This window comes from Coregonus clupeaformis, chromosome 1 (genome assembly GCF_020615455.1).
Source record: "Coregonus clupeaformis isolate EN_2021a chromosome 1, ASM2061545v1, whole genome shotgun sequence".
Lineage (NCBI taxonomy): Eukaryota > Metazoa > Chordata > Actinopteri > Salmoniformes > Salmonidae > Coregonus > Coregonus clupeaformis.
This window is the reverse complement of record NC_059192.1, coordinates 88,670,984-88,684,609: the sequence shown is the minus strand read 5'-3', so window position 1 is coordinate 88,684,609 and position 13,626 is coordinate 88,670,984. Positions and strand designations below refer to the sequence as shown.

General features: G+C 44.1%; 1 protein-coding gene across 1 annotated transcript in view; it reads left to right on the top strand.

The window, feature by feature from the left end:
- Window positions 1–263: 263 nt before the first annotated feature.
- Window positions 264–13,626, top strand: part of LOC121571710 (protein kinase C epsilon type-like) — a 104,588-nt gene continuing 91,225 nt past the window's right edge. The window contains exons 1-2 of the mRNA XM_041883389.1: window positions 264–275; window positions 690–844. Of these exons, the coding sequence (XP_041739323.1) occupies window positions 264–275; window positions 690–844 (167 nt within the window). The remainder of the gene's footprint in view (window positions 276–689; window positions 845–13,626) is intronic.

Here is a 13,626-nt window from a genome sequence, read left to right as displayed (position 1 = left end):
CAGTATTACAGTACTGTAGGTGGGGTGGTTTCGGTAATGCAGTACTGTAGGTGGGGTGTCAGTAATACAGTACTGTAGGTGGGGGTCAGTAATACAGTACTGTAGGTGGGGGTCAGTTATACAGTACTGTTGGTGGGGTGTCAGTAATACAGTACTGTAGTTGGGATGTCAGTAATGCAATACTGTAGGTGGGGGTCAGTAATACAGTACTGTAGGTGGGGGTCAGTAATACAGTACTGTAGGTGGGGGTCAGTAATACGGTAATGTTGGTGGGGGTCAGTAATACTGTATGTGGGGAGGGGTGAGGTGGGGTGGGGTGGAGTGAGGTGGGGTGGAGGGCTTAGCCTTAGGGGCAGGTATTGATTGCTGACCATAATTACCACAGTTATTATGCAAAGATAAGGCTATTTTAAATATATGCACTAATGCAGATGGACGATACTGGTCATACTCAGAGGGTCACACTATCAATAAACTACAGTTCAATCTTTATTGAGCTGAATTGACTAGCTACATGATAACTGTAACAATCTACTTTTCACAATGCGTTCTGATCATGAACTCTTTATTCTTTGAGGCTGACTCAGAAAAATCAACTATTCTATGGTCTTTATAGTTAGTGTTTTTTAGGGTGAAAAAGGTAAAACCCTTCTTCTTTTCTTCCTCTCTTTCTCTCCCTCCTTCTCCAGGACCGTCTGTTCTTTGTGATGGAGTATGTGAACGGAGGAGACCTAATGTTCCAGATCCAGCGCTCCAGGAAGTTTGACGAGGCGCGCTCTCGCTTCTATGCCGCCGAAGTCACGTCTGCCCTCATGTTCCTTCACCAACATGGAGTAATCTACAGGTAACACACACGCACACACGTGTTTTACAGACATCACGTTGCTTGCTTAGTGAGTACCATTTCCCCCTGTCTCAGCTCATACCTGGCTGGAACTTGGGACCTCTACTTTGCTAACACATGTGACCGCCCTCCTTGACAACGTTCCAACTGGTTGAGCCACACAAAAGGTACCGATTGGATAGCTCCATCCGTGACAACTTTGTTAAACACGTACACACAAATACACACACACAAAAATACACACACACACAAATACACACACACACACACAAACACACACACAAATAAACACAAATACACACACACAAAAATACACACACACAAATACACACACACACACACACAAATAAACACAAATACACACAGGCACACACACACACACACACATACACACAAACACACACACACACACACACACACTAGCCTGTCTGTTAGCAGTAGCACCTAGTAACATTGTTTTCAGTATACAGATAGACCTAACCTGACTCTAAGGCCCTAACTCTAGCCTGGTTAAGTTTAAAATTCCCTGGAAAGTCTTGAAAACCTCTGGTAATTTGGGGAAATGTACTGGAATTTTGCAACCCAAGCCTATTTTATAGATCACTATGAGCTTTTTCAGCTTCCTTGACTGATCTGGGGCCAGCCTAATAATAACAGACAGTATATCATAAAGCTATCCAAACAGGACAGTGATCTGGGGCCAGCCTAATAATAACAGACAGTATATCATAAAGCTATCCAAACAGGACAGACTGATCTGGGTCCAGGCTAATAATAACAGACAGTATATCATAAAGCAATCCAAACAGGACAGACTGATCTGGGTCCAGGCTAATAATAACAGACAGTATATCATAAAGCAATCCAAACAGGACAGACTGATCTGGGGCCAGGCTAATAATAACAGACAGTACAGTGGGGAAAAAAAGTATTGAGTCAGCCACCAATTGTGCAAGTTCTCCCACTTAAAAAGATGAGAGAGGCCTGTAATTTTCATCATAGGTACACGTCAACTATGACAGACAAATTGAGATTTTTTATGAATTTATTTGCAAATTATGGTGGAAAATAAGTATTTGGTCACCTACAAACAAGCAAGATTTCTGGCTCTCACAGACCTGCAACTTCTTCTTTAAGAGGCTCCTCTGTCCTCCACTCGTTACCTGTATTAATGGCACCTGTTTTAACTTGTTATCAGTATAAAAGACACCTGTCCACAACCTCAAACAGTCACACTCCAAACTCCACTATGGCCAAGGCCAAAGAGCTGTCAAAGGACAACGGAAACAAAATTGTAGACCTGCACCAGGCTGGGAAGACTGAATCTGCAATAGGTAAGCAGCTTGGTTTGAAGAAATCAACTGTGGGAGCAATTATTAGGAAATGGAAGACATACAAGACCACTGATCATCTCCCTCGATCTGGGGCTCCACGCAAGATCTCACCCCGTGGGGTCAAAATGATCACAAGAACGGTGAGCAAAAATCCCAGAACCACATGGGGTGACCTAGTGAATGACCTGCAGAGAGCTGGGACCAAAGTAACAAAGCCTACCATCAGTAACACACTACGCTGCCAGGGACTTAAATCCTGCAGTGCCAGACGTGTCCCCCTGCTTAAGCCAGTACATGTCCAGGCCCGTCTGAAGTTTGCTAGAGTGCATTTGGATGATCCAGAAGAGGATTGGGAGTATGTCATATGGTCAGATGAAACCAAAATAGAACTTTTTGGTAAAAACTCAACTCGTCGTGTTTGGAGGACAAGAATGCTGAGTTGCATCCAAAGAACACCATACCTACTGTGAAGCATGGGGGTGGAAACATCATGCTTTGGGGCTGTTTTTCTGCAAAGGGACCAGGACGACTGATCCGTGTAAAGGAAAGAATGAATGGGGCCATGTATCGTGAGATTTTGAGTGAAAACCTCCTTCCATCAGCATGGGCATTGAAGATGAAACGTGGCTGGGCCTTTCAGCATGACAATGATCCCAAACACACCGCCCGGGCAACGAAGGAGTGGCTTCGTAAGAAGCATTTCAAGGTCCTGGAGTGGCCTAGCCAGTCTCCAGATCTCAACCCCATAGAAAATCTTTGGAGGAAGTTGAAAGTCCGTGTTGCCCAGCGACAGCCCCAAAACATCACTGCTCTAGAGGAGATCTGCATGGAGGAATGGGCCAAAATACCAGCAACAGTGTGTGAAAACCTTGTGAAGACTTACAGAAAACGTTTGACCTTTGTCATTGTCAACAAAGGGTATATAACAAAGTATTGAGAAACTTTTGTTATTGACCAAATACTTATTTTCCACCATAATTTGCAAATAAATTAATAAAAAATCCTACAATGTGATTTTCTGGAGAAAAAAAATCTCATTTGTCTGTCATAGTTGACGTGTACCTATGATGAAAAGTACAGGCCTCTCTCATCTTTTTAAGTGGGAGAACTTGCACAATTGGTGGCTGACTAAATACTTTTTTCCCCCACTGTATATCATAAAGCAATCCAAACAGGACAGACTGATCTGGGGCCAGGCTAATAATAACATGTCTAGGGACAACAGCCCAGTCTGTCCCTATGGGGAGATTAACATCTGTTGTTACATTTACATTTACGTCATTTAGCAGACGCTCTTATCCAGAGCGACTTACAAATTGGTGCATTCACCCTATAGCCAGTGGGATAACCACTTTTTTTGTTTTGTTTTTCTTTATTTATATATTTTTTTATATTTTTTTAGGGGGTTTGGGGGGGTTGGGGGGGTAGAAGGATTACTTTATCCTATCCCAGGTATTCCTTAAAGAGGTGGGGTTTCAAATGTCTCCGGAAGGTGGTGAGTGACTCCGCTGTCCTGGCGTCGTGAGGGAGCTTGTTCCACCATTGGGGTGCCAGAGCAGCGAACCGTTTTGACTGGGCTGAGCGGGAACTATGCTTCCGCAGAGGAAGGGGAGCCAGCAGGCCAGAGGTGGATGAACGCAATGCCCTCGTTTGGGTGTAGGGACTGATCAGAGCCTGAAGGTACAGAGGTGCCGTTCCCCTCACAGCTCCATAGGCAAGCACCATGGTCTTGTAACAGATGCGAGCTTCAACTGGAAGCCAGTGGAGTGTGAGGAGGAGCGGGGTGACGTGAGAGAACTTGGGAAGGTTGAACACCAGACGGGCTGCGGCATTCTGGATGAGTTGTAGGGGTTTAATGGCACAGGCAGGGAGCCCAGCCAACAGCGAGTTGCAGTAATCCAGACGGGAGATGACAAGTGCCTGGATTAGGACCTGTGCCGCTTCCTGTGTAAGGCAGGGTCGTACTCTCCGAATGTTGTAGAGCATGAACCTGCAGGATCGGGTCACCGCCTTGATGTTAGCGGAGAACGACAGGGTGTTGTCCAGGGTCACGCCAAGGCTCTTCGCACTCTGGGAGGAGGACACAACGGAGTTGTCAACCGTGATGGCGAGATCATGGAACGGGCAGTCCTTCCCCGGGAGGAAGAGCAGCTCCGTCTTGCCAAGGTTCAGCTTGAGGTGGTGATCCGTCATCCATACTGATATGTCTGCCAGACATGCAGAGATGCGATTCGCCACCTGGTTATCAGAAGGGGGAAAGGAGAAGATTAGTTGTGTATCGTCAGCGTAGCAATGATAGGAGAGGCCATGTGAGGATATGACAGAGCCAAGTGACTTGGTGTATAGGGAGAATAGGAGAGGGCCTAGAACTGAGCCCTGGGGGACACCAGTGGTGAGAGCACGTGGTGCGGAGACAGCTTCGCCACGCCACTTGGTAGGAACGACCGGTCAGGTAGGACGCAATCCAGGAGTGAGCCGCGCCGAGATGCCCAGCTCGGAGAGGGTGGAGAGGAGGATCTGATGGTTCACAGTATCAAAGGCAGCAGACATGTCTAGAAGGACAAGAGCAGAGGAGAGAGAGTTAGCTTTAGCAGTGCGGAGAGCCTCCGTGACACAGAGAAGAGCAGTCTCAGTTGAATGACCAGTCCTGAAACCTGACTGGTTTGGATCAAGAAGGTCATTCTGAGAGAGATAGCAAGAGAGTTGGCTAAAGACGGCACGCTCAATAGTTTTGGAAAGAAAAGAAAGAAGGGATACTGGTCTGTAGTTGTTGACATCAGTGGGATCGACTGATCCAACATTACCTTCCTCTCTGTCAGTCAACCTCCCTCCCAAAACTAACTATTTTCTACCACTGACAGTCACAGCATCATTGTCAACCAATAGCAAAACAGACAAATTGTCAGAATGTGTCTTCATGACATATCATAACATCATTGTAACAAGACAGTGGATTCAATCCAAATGTATTCCCACTTTGTCCCCAAAATAGCTTTCATGTAAGAAAGAAGAATCCTTGATCCAATTTCATAATAAAACAGTATTTGATGTACAGTCCAGATTTCAGTGTCACGTTAACTTTGAGTGAGGAGAATTTGACTTGGGATCAGGGGCCAGTATGTACCAAACGTCTCAGGGTATCAAACATCTCACTGTGATTTAAAAGGCAAAACTGATCCTAAATCAGCAGTCCTCTGACATGCTTGATACATACTGACCCATGTCTTAGGGAGTCCAAAGCGAACAGAACTGGGTCAAAGTTGTAACGGGTGTGTGGTGTGTGTTGTTCTGTGTTTATGCCAGGTTGTTTACAGCTAGGGTTGATTTATCCTGTTTCTGGCGCTCTGTTTATCCTCTCATCTCACTGTCGTTTACCACACACAAACCCTGACTCCCTCTGGGCTACACAACTATGTTGTCCTCGTTTAAAGTAGTTCTCTCTCCTCTCCCCTTCTGGTAGCTATCAATCTGCAACACTTTGAGTAGGCCCAGCTCCTACAGTACATGGTTTTCTAGGCGATTCTTCTCTACCTTCATCCCAGTCTTCTAAGTGCCCCTCTTGACCTGAGGACCAACCTGTGGTTGGAGTTGGGAGTTTGAAACCCACCCAGTCCATTTTCTTTCTGTTTCCTCAACCAATCTGACCTAACAGGAAAAGTCCCATTTGGTGAATGAATGCTTTGTCTACGCCTCACTTCCTGGACTTAGTCACTCTGAAAGCTAAAGGACAAATCTAGGCTCCGATGGAAATAAGGTCAACACTTCCTGGGTCGATCTGATGCTCCTATAGAATCTTAGCTAGCCTATACTACACAGGCATTTGCTGTGTCTCGGGACCTTGGTCCAGTAGGGCACTAGCTGTGACACACTGTGTCTGTGCTGGAGTGTGTACCAAATACGCATGTGTACTCACTGATCACTCACGTAGATCCCATGTTGGATTGAAACGTTGTCAATAAAGGTGGTAAATTGGGAGCATATTCAGTGTGCAGGCCTCTCTGTTCTTTTCATTCACCCACTAATTCATGATTTAGTGTCCTCTTAGAGTGAGTCACCTGCATAACATCAGGCCAACCGACAAACAGTGCTATAAATCAGTCTCCGTACACTGGATGTGCAGTGCGAGTAGGTATTATTTAGTATTGGCTTTATGAGGTAGCTGATACTGTACACGCACAGCTACTTTGACCCCTTGGTTACCGGGTAGATGAATGTTATTGTGTCACCTACGGTCAGTCCGCTAAGTAGGAAGCAGGCTAGGAAGCAGGAAGTGATCAAACAGTGGGAATTGTGTATTGTGTCAAATCAAAATAATAATGGTTAATAGAATGGAATGAAAGTCGGGCTATGTACTGTAGGTTATCTTTCTCTCTCTCCATTTCTCCCCCTCTCTCCCACTCTCTCACTCTCTCTCTCCCCCTCTCTCTCCCGCTCTCTCTCTCTCTCACGCTCTCTCTCTCGCTGTCTCTCTGTGTTAGACTTGGCTGAGCAGTGAGCTTGTGTTTGGGTCAGGAAAGCAGGTCAGACTCTAGCCTGTTCCTAATCAAAGCATTCTGGCATGTTGCCATAACGAGCCTTCTTAGTGCCTTTATGATTAGACGTATTGTCTGAATGACTCTTTATTTTAGGGTTTTTAATAATCACAGGGAGCATGTTGTAGCTTTAAAGGTCAACTCAGTGATGCACATACAGTGGGGGAAAAAAGTATTTAGTCAGCCACCAATTGTGCAAGTTCTCCCACTTAAAAAGATGAGAGAGGCCTGTAATTTTCATCATAGGTACACGTCAACTATGACAGAGAAAATGAGGGAAAAAAATCCAGAAAATCACATTGTAGGATTTTTTATGAATTTATTTGCAAATTATGGTGGAAAAGAAGTATTTGGTCAATAACAAAAGTTTCTCAATACTTTGTTATATACCCTTTGTTGGCAATGACACAGGTCAAACGTTTCCTGTAAGTCTTCACAAGGTTTTCACACACTGTTGCTGGTATTTTGGCCCATTCCTCCATGCAGATCTCCTCTAGAGCAGTGGTGTTTTGGGGCTGTCAACTCCCTCCAAAGATTTTCTATGGGGTTGAGATCTGGAGACTGGCTAGGCCACTCCAGGACCTTGAAATGCTTCTTACGAAGCCACTCCTTCGTTGCCTGGGCGGTGTGTTTGGGATCATTGTCATGCTGAAAGACACAGCCACGTTTCATCTTCAATGCCCTTGCTGATGGAAGGAGGTTTTCACTCAAAATCTCACGATACATGGCTCCATTCATTCTTTCCTTTACACGGATCAGTCGTCCTGGTCCCTTTGCAGAAAAACAGCCCCAAAGCATGATGTTTCCACCCCCATGCTTCACAGTAGGTATGGTGTTCTTTGGATGCAACTCAGCATTCTTTGTCCTCCAAGCACGACGAGTTGAGTTTTTACCAAAAAGTTCTATTTTGGTTTCATCTGACCATATGACATTCTCCCAATCCTCTTCTGGATCATCCAAATGCACTCTAGCAAACTTCAGAAGGGCCTGGACATGTACTGGCTTAAGCAGGAGGACACGTCTGGCACTGCAGGATTTGAGTCCCTGGCGGCGTAGTGTGTTACTGATGGTAGGCTTTGATACTTTGGTCCCAGCTCTCTGCAGGTCATTCATTAGGTCCCCCCGTGTGGTTCTGGGATTTTTGCTCACCGTTCTTGTGATCATTTTGACCCCACGGGGTGAGATCTTGCGTGGAGCCCCAGATCGAGGGAGATGATCAGTGGTCTTGTATGTCTTCCATTTCCTAATAATTGCTCCCACAGTTGATTTCTTCAAACCAAGCTGCTTACCTATTGCAGATTCAGTCTTCCCAGCCTGGTGCAGGTCTACAATTTTGTTTCCGGTGTCCTTTGACAGCTCTTTGGTCTTGGCCATAGTGGAGTTTGGAGTGTGACTGTTTGAAGTTGTGGACAGGTGTCTTTTATACTGATAACAAGTTCAAACAGGTGCCATTAATACAGGTAACGAGTGGAGGACAGAGGAGCCTCTTAAAGAAGAAGTTACAGGTCTGTGAGAGCCAGAAATCTTGCTTGTTTGTAGGTGACCAAATACTTATTTTTCACCATAATTTGCAAATAAATTCATAAAAAATCCTACAATGTGATTTTCTGGAAAGAAAATTCTCAATTTGTCTGTCATAGTTGACGTGTACCTATGATGAAAATTACAGGCCTCTCTCATCTTTTTAAGTGGGAGAACTTGCAAATTGTTGGCTGACTAAATACTTTTTTTCCCCACTGTAGTGAATGGCATTAGTGAGTCAAAAGCATTGAAGCACCAGGCTAAACTTCTCCGCTGTTTTAGTCCCGTAGCTTCCACGTTGTAGCAGCGTGAAGTGAACCTGTGCACATGTGCAGATACTCTGTGTGACTTGCATCGCGCTCATCACAGTATCTGTTGTGCTGCTTGTGGCAACATCATAACGCTGAGTCTACTTTGAATAAAACTGTCTATTTGAAATGTGAGCTCATTCACTGTAGAGCTCAGTACTTCCAGAGAGTACCTCATTCGCTGTAGAGCTAATTATTTCCAGAGAGTAGCTCATTCACTGTAGAGCTCATTACTTCCAGAGAGTAGCTCATTCACTGTAGAGCTCATTACTTCCAGAGAGTAGCTCATTCACTGTAGAGCTCATTACTTCCAGAGAGTAGCTCATTCGCTGTAGAGCTCATTACTTCCAGAGAGTAGCTCATTCACTGTAGAGCTCATTACTTCCAGGGAGTAGCTCATTTACTGTAGAGCTCAGTACTTCCAGAGAGTAGCTCATTCGCTGTAGAGCTCATTACTTCCAGAGAGTAGCTCATTCGCTGTAGAGCTCATTACTTCCAGAGAGTAGCTCATTCATTGTAGAGCTCATTACTTACAAAGAGTAGCTCATTCACTGTAGAGCAAGCTCATTACTTCCAGAGAGTAGCTCATTCACTGTAGAGCTCATTACTTCCAGAGAGTACCTCATTCGCTGTAGAGCTAATTATTTCCAGAGAGTAGCTCATTCACTGTAGAGCTCATTACTTCCATAGAGTAGCTCATTCACTGTAGAGCTCATTACTTCCAGAGAGTACCTCATTCGCTGTAGAGCTCATTACTTCCAGAGAGTAGCTCATTCACTGTAGAGTTCATTACTTCCAGAGAGTACCTCATTCGCTGTAGAGCTAATTATTTCCAGAGAGTAGCTCATTCACTGTAGAGCTCATTACTTCCAGAGAGTAGCTAATTCACTGTAGAGCTCATTACTTCCAGAGAGTAGCTCATTCACTGTAGAGCTCATTACTTCCAGAGAGTAGCTCATTCGCTGTAGAGCTCATTACTTCCAGAGAGTAGCTCATTCACTGTAGAGCTCATTACTTCCAGAGAGTAGCTCATTTACTATAGAGCTCAGTACTTCCAGAGAGTAGCTCATTCGCTGTAGAGCTCATTCGCTGTAGAGCTCATTACTTCCAGAGAGTAGCTCATTCGTTGTAGAGCTAATTATTTCCAGAGAGTAGCTCATTCACTGTAGAGCTCATTACTTCCAGAGAGTAGCTCATTCACTGTAGAGCTCATTACTTCCAGAGAGTACCTCATTCGCTGTAGAGCTAAATATTTCCAGAGAGTAGCTCATTCACTGTAGAGCTCATTACTTCCAGAGAGTAGCTCATTCACTGTAGAGCTCATTACTTCCAGAGAGTAGCTCATTCACTGTAGAGCTCATTACTTCCAGAGAGTAGCTCATTCGCTGTAGAGCTCTGCAAGTGGAGCCTTTGTCTGTTACTTCCAGAGAGTAGTTGTTGTGAGTACTTGACGATGTTGAAATGTCTTTCTGATTTCCACTTAAGGCTATTGTATTCTGTTAGTGGATTTCGCTTTGTTCGGACTTGGCAAATCAATGAAATCAGTAAGAGCCAGGATTGATGAATATGATGCATGCATGTTTGCGTGTGAGGTCTACCGTGTTTAACGTAGCGTCACATACTTCACCTGAGATGACTCAGTCTTGCCTCTCTGTGACCTGTTGAACACCCCATCCAAGAATACAGACAACCCTTTCTGGAACACTCTGTGCAGTCGGTACATGACCCCCCCCATCCCCACCCCCACCTCCACCCCCACCTCTGAGAGAGAAAATAAAACAGTGGCTAGGTTTTGTTTGAGACAGTAGCAGTTTGATCTGTTAGTGTTGTGGGACAAGTCTGGACTGGCTTGCAGTGAATTGGTAGAGGCATGGTTTTTGTTTGGGATACATTTTAAAGTGAAAAATCTTTATTTTAATGGACAAAAAAATTGCTTTTTTTTTGGTCCCGTGTAGCTCAGTTGGTAGAGCATGGCGCTTGCAACGCCAGGGTTGTAGGTTCGATTCCCACTGGGGACCAGTATGAAGAAGAAAAAAAATAATGTATGCACTCACTAACTGTAAGTCGCTCTGGATAAGAGCGTCTGCTAAATGACTCAAATGTAAATGTAAATGAAAAGAAGGACATTTCTAAGTGACCCCAAACTTTTGAACGGTAGTGTACCTCCTCAGATTCTCCTAATTTCTACCAGCTTTCTCTCCCTCTTTCTCTCTCTTTCTCCCTCTCATTCACCCACCCTATTTCCATTGCTATGTCAATGGGAGATTTTCTGAAAACAAGATTGTTCTTTTTTTACCCACTCCAATAGTTACTGTATCTAAAGGAAAACAGCCTGCATTCTCGCTATGATAAACCATTCGCTGTAGAGCTCATTACTTCCAGAGAGTAGCTCATTTACTGTAGAGCTCAGTACTTCCAGAGAGTAGCTCATTCGCTGTAGAGCTCATTACTTCTAGAGAGTAGCTCATTCGCTGTAGAGCTCATTACTTCCAGAGAGTAGCTCATTCATTGTAGAGCTCATTACTTCCAAAGAGTAGCTCATTCACTGTAGAGCGAGCTCATTACTTCCAGAGAGTAGCTCATTCACTGTAGAGCTCATTACTTCCAGAGAGTAGCTCATTCGCTGTAGAGCTCATTACTTCCAGAGAGTAGCTCATTCACTGTTGAGCTCATTACTTCCAGAGAGTAGCTCATTTACTGTAGAGCTCAGTACTTCCAGAGAGTAGCTCATTCGCTGTAGAGCTCATTACTTACAGAGAGTAGCTCATTCGCTGTAGAGCTCATTACTTCCAGAGAGTAGCTCATTCATTGTAGAGCTAATTACTTCCAAAGAGTAGCTCATTCACTGTAGAGCGAGCTCATTACTTCCAGAGAGTAGCTCATTCACTGTAGAGCTCATTACTTCCAGAGAGTAGCTCATTCATTGTAGAGTTAATTACTTCCAGAGAGTAGCTCATTCACTGTAGAGCTCATTACTTCCAGAGTGTAGCTCATTCACTGTAGAGCTCATTACTTCCAGAGAGTAGCTCATTCATTGTAGAGTTAATTACTTCCAGAGTGTAGCTCATTCACTGTAGAGCGCATTACTTCCAGAGAGTAGCTAATTCATTGTAGAGTTAATTACTTCCAGAGAGTAGCTCATTCACTGTAGAGCTCATTACTTCCAGAGAGTAGCTCATTCACTGTAGAGCTCATTACTTCCAGAGAGTAGTTCATTCACTGTAGAGCTCATTACTTCCAGAGAGTAGCTCATTCACTGTAGAGCTCATTACTTCCAGAGAGTAGCTAATTCGCTGTAGAGCTCATTACTTCCAGAGAGTAGCTCATTCGCTGTAGAGCTCATTACTTCCAGAGAGTAGCTCATTCGCTGTAGAGCTCATTACTTCCAGAGAGTAGCTCATTCGCTATAGAGCACATTACTTCTAGAAAGTAGCTCATTCGCTGTAGAGCACATTACTTCCAGAGAGTGGCTTATTCACTGTAGAGCTCATTACTTCCAGAGAGTAGCTCATTCACTGTAGAGCTCATTACATCCAGAGAGTAGTTCATTCATTGTAGAGCTCATTACTTCCAAATAGTAGCTCATTCACTGTAGAGCGAGCTCATTCCTTCCAGAGAGTAGCTCATTTACTGTAGAGCTCATTACTTCCAGAGAGTAGCTCATTCATTGTAGAGCTCATTACTTCCAAAGAGTAGCTCATTCACTGTAGAGCGAGCTCATTACTTCCAGAGAGTAGCTCATTCACTGTAGAGCTCATTACTTCCAGAGAGTAGCTCATTCATTGTAGAGTTAATTACTTCCAGAGAGTAGCTCATTCACTGTAGAGCTCATTACTTCCAGAGAGTAGCTCATTCGCTGTAGAGCTCATTACTTCCAGAGAGTAGCTCATTCATTGTAGAGCTAATTACTTCCAAAGAGTATCTCATTCACTGTAGAGCGAGCTCATTACTTCCAGAGAGTAGCTCATTCACTGTAGAGCTCATTACTTCCAGAGAGTAGCTCATTCATTGTAGAGTTAATTACTTCCAGAGAGTAGCTCATTCACTGTAGAGCTCATTACTTCCAGAGTGTAGCTCATTCACTGTAGAGCTCATTACTTCCAGAGAGTAGCTCATTCATTGTAGAGTTAATTACTTCCAGAGTGTAGCTCATTCACTGTAGAGCGCATTACTTCCAGAGAGTAGCTAATTCATTGTAGAGTTAATTACTTCCAGAGAGTAGCTCATTCACTGTAGAGCTCATTACTTCCAGAGAGTAGCTCATTCGCTGTAGAGCTCATTACTTCCAGAGAGTAGCTCATTCGCTGTAGAGCTCATTACTTCCAGAGAGTAGCTCATTCGCTGTAGAGCTCATTACTTCCAGAGAGTAGCTCATTCGCTATAGAGCTCATTACTTCTAGAGAGTAGCTCATTCGCTGTAGAACTCATTACTTCCAGAGAGTGGCTTATTCACTGTAGAGCTCATTACTTCCAGAGAGTAGCTCATTCACTGTAGAGCTCATTACATCCAGAGAGTAGTTCATTCATTGTAGAGCTCATTACTTCCAAATAGTAGCTCAATCACTGTAGAGCGAGCTCATTCCTTCCAGAGAGTAGCTCATATACTGTAGAGCTCATTACTTCCAGAGAGTAGCTCATTCATTGTAGAGCTCATTACTTCCAAAGAGTAGCTCATTCACTGTAGAGCGAGCTCATTACTTCCAGAGAGTAGCTCATTCACTGTAGAGCTCATTACTTCCAGAGAGTAGCTCATTCATTGTAGAGTTAATTACTTCCAGAGAGTAGCTCATTCACTGTAGAGCTCATTACTTCCAGAGAGTAGCTCATTCGCTGTAGAGCTCATTACTTCCAGAGAGTAGCTCATTCATTGTAGAGTTAATTACTTCCAGATTGTAGCTCATTCACTGTAGAGCGCATTACTTCCAGAGAGTAGCTAATTCATTGTAGAGTTAATTACTTCCAGAGAGTAGCTCATTCACTGTAGAGCTCATTACTTCCAGAGAGTAGCTCATTCACTGTAGAGCTCATTACTTCCAGAGAGTAGTTCATTCACTGTAGAGCTCATTACTTCCAGAGAGTAGCTAATT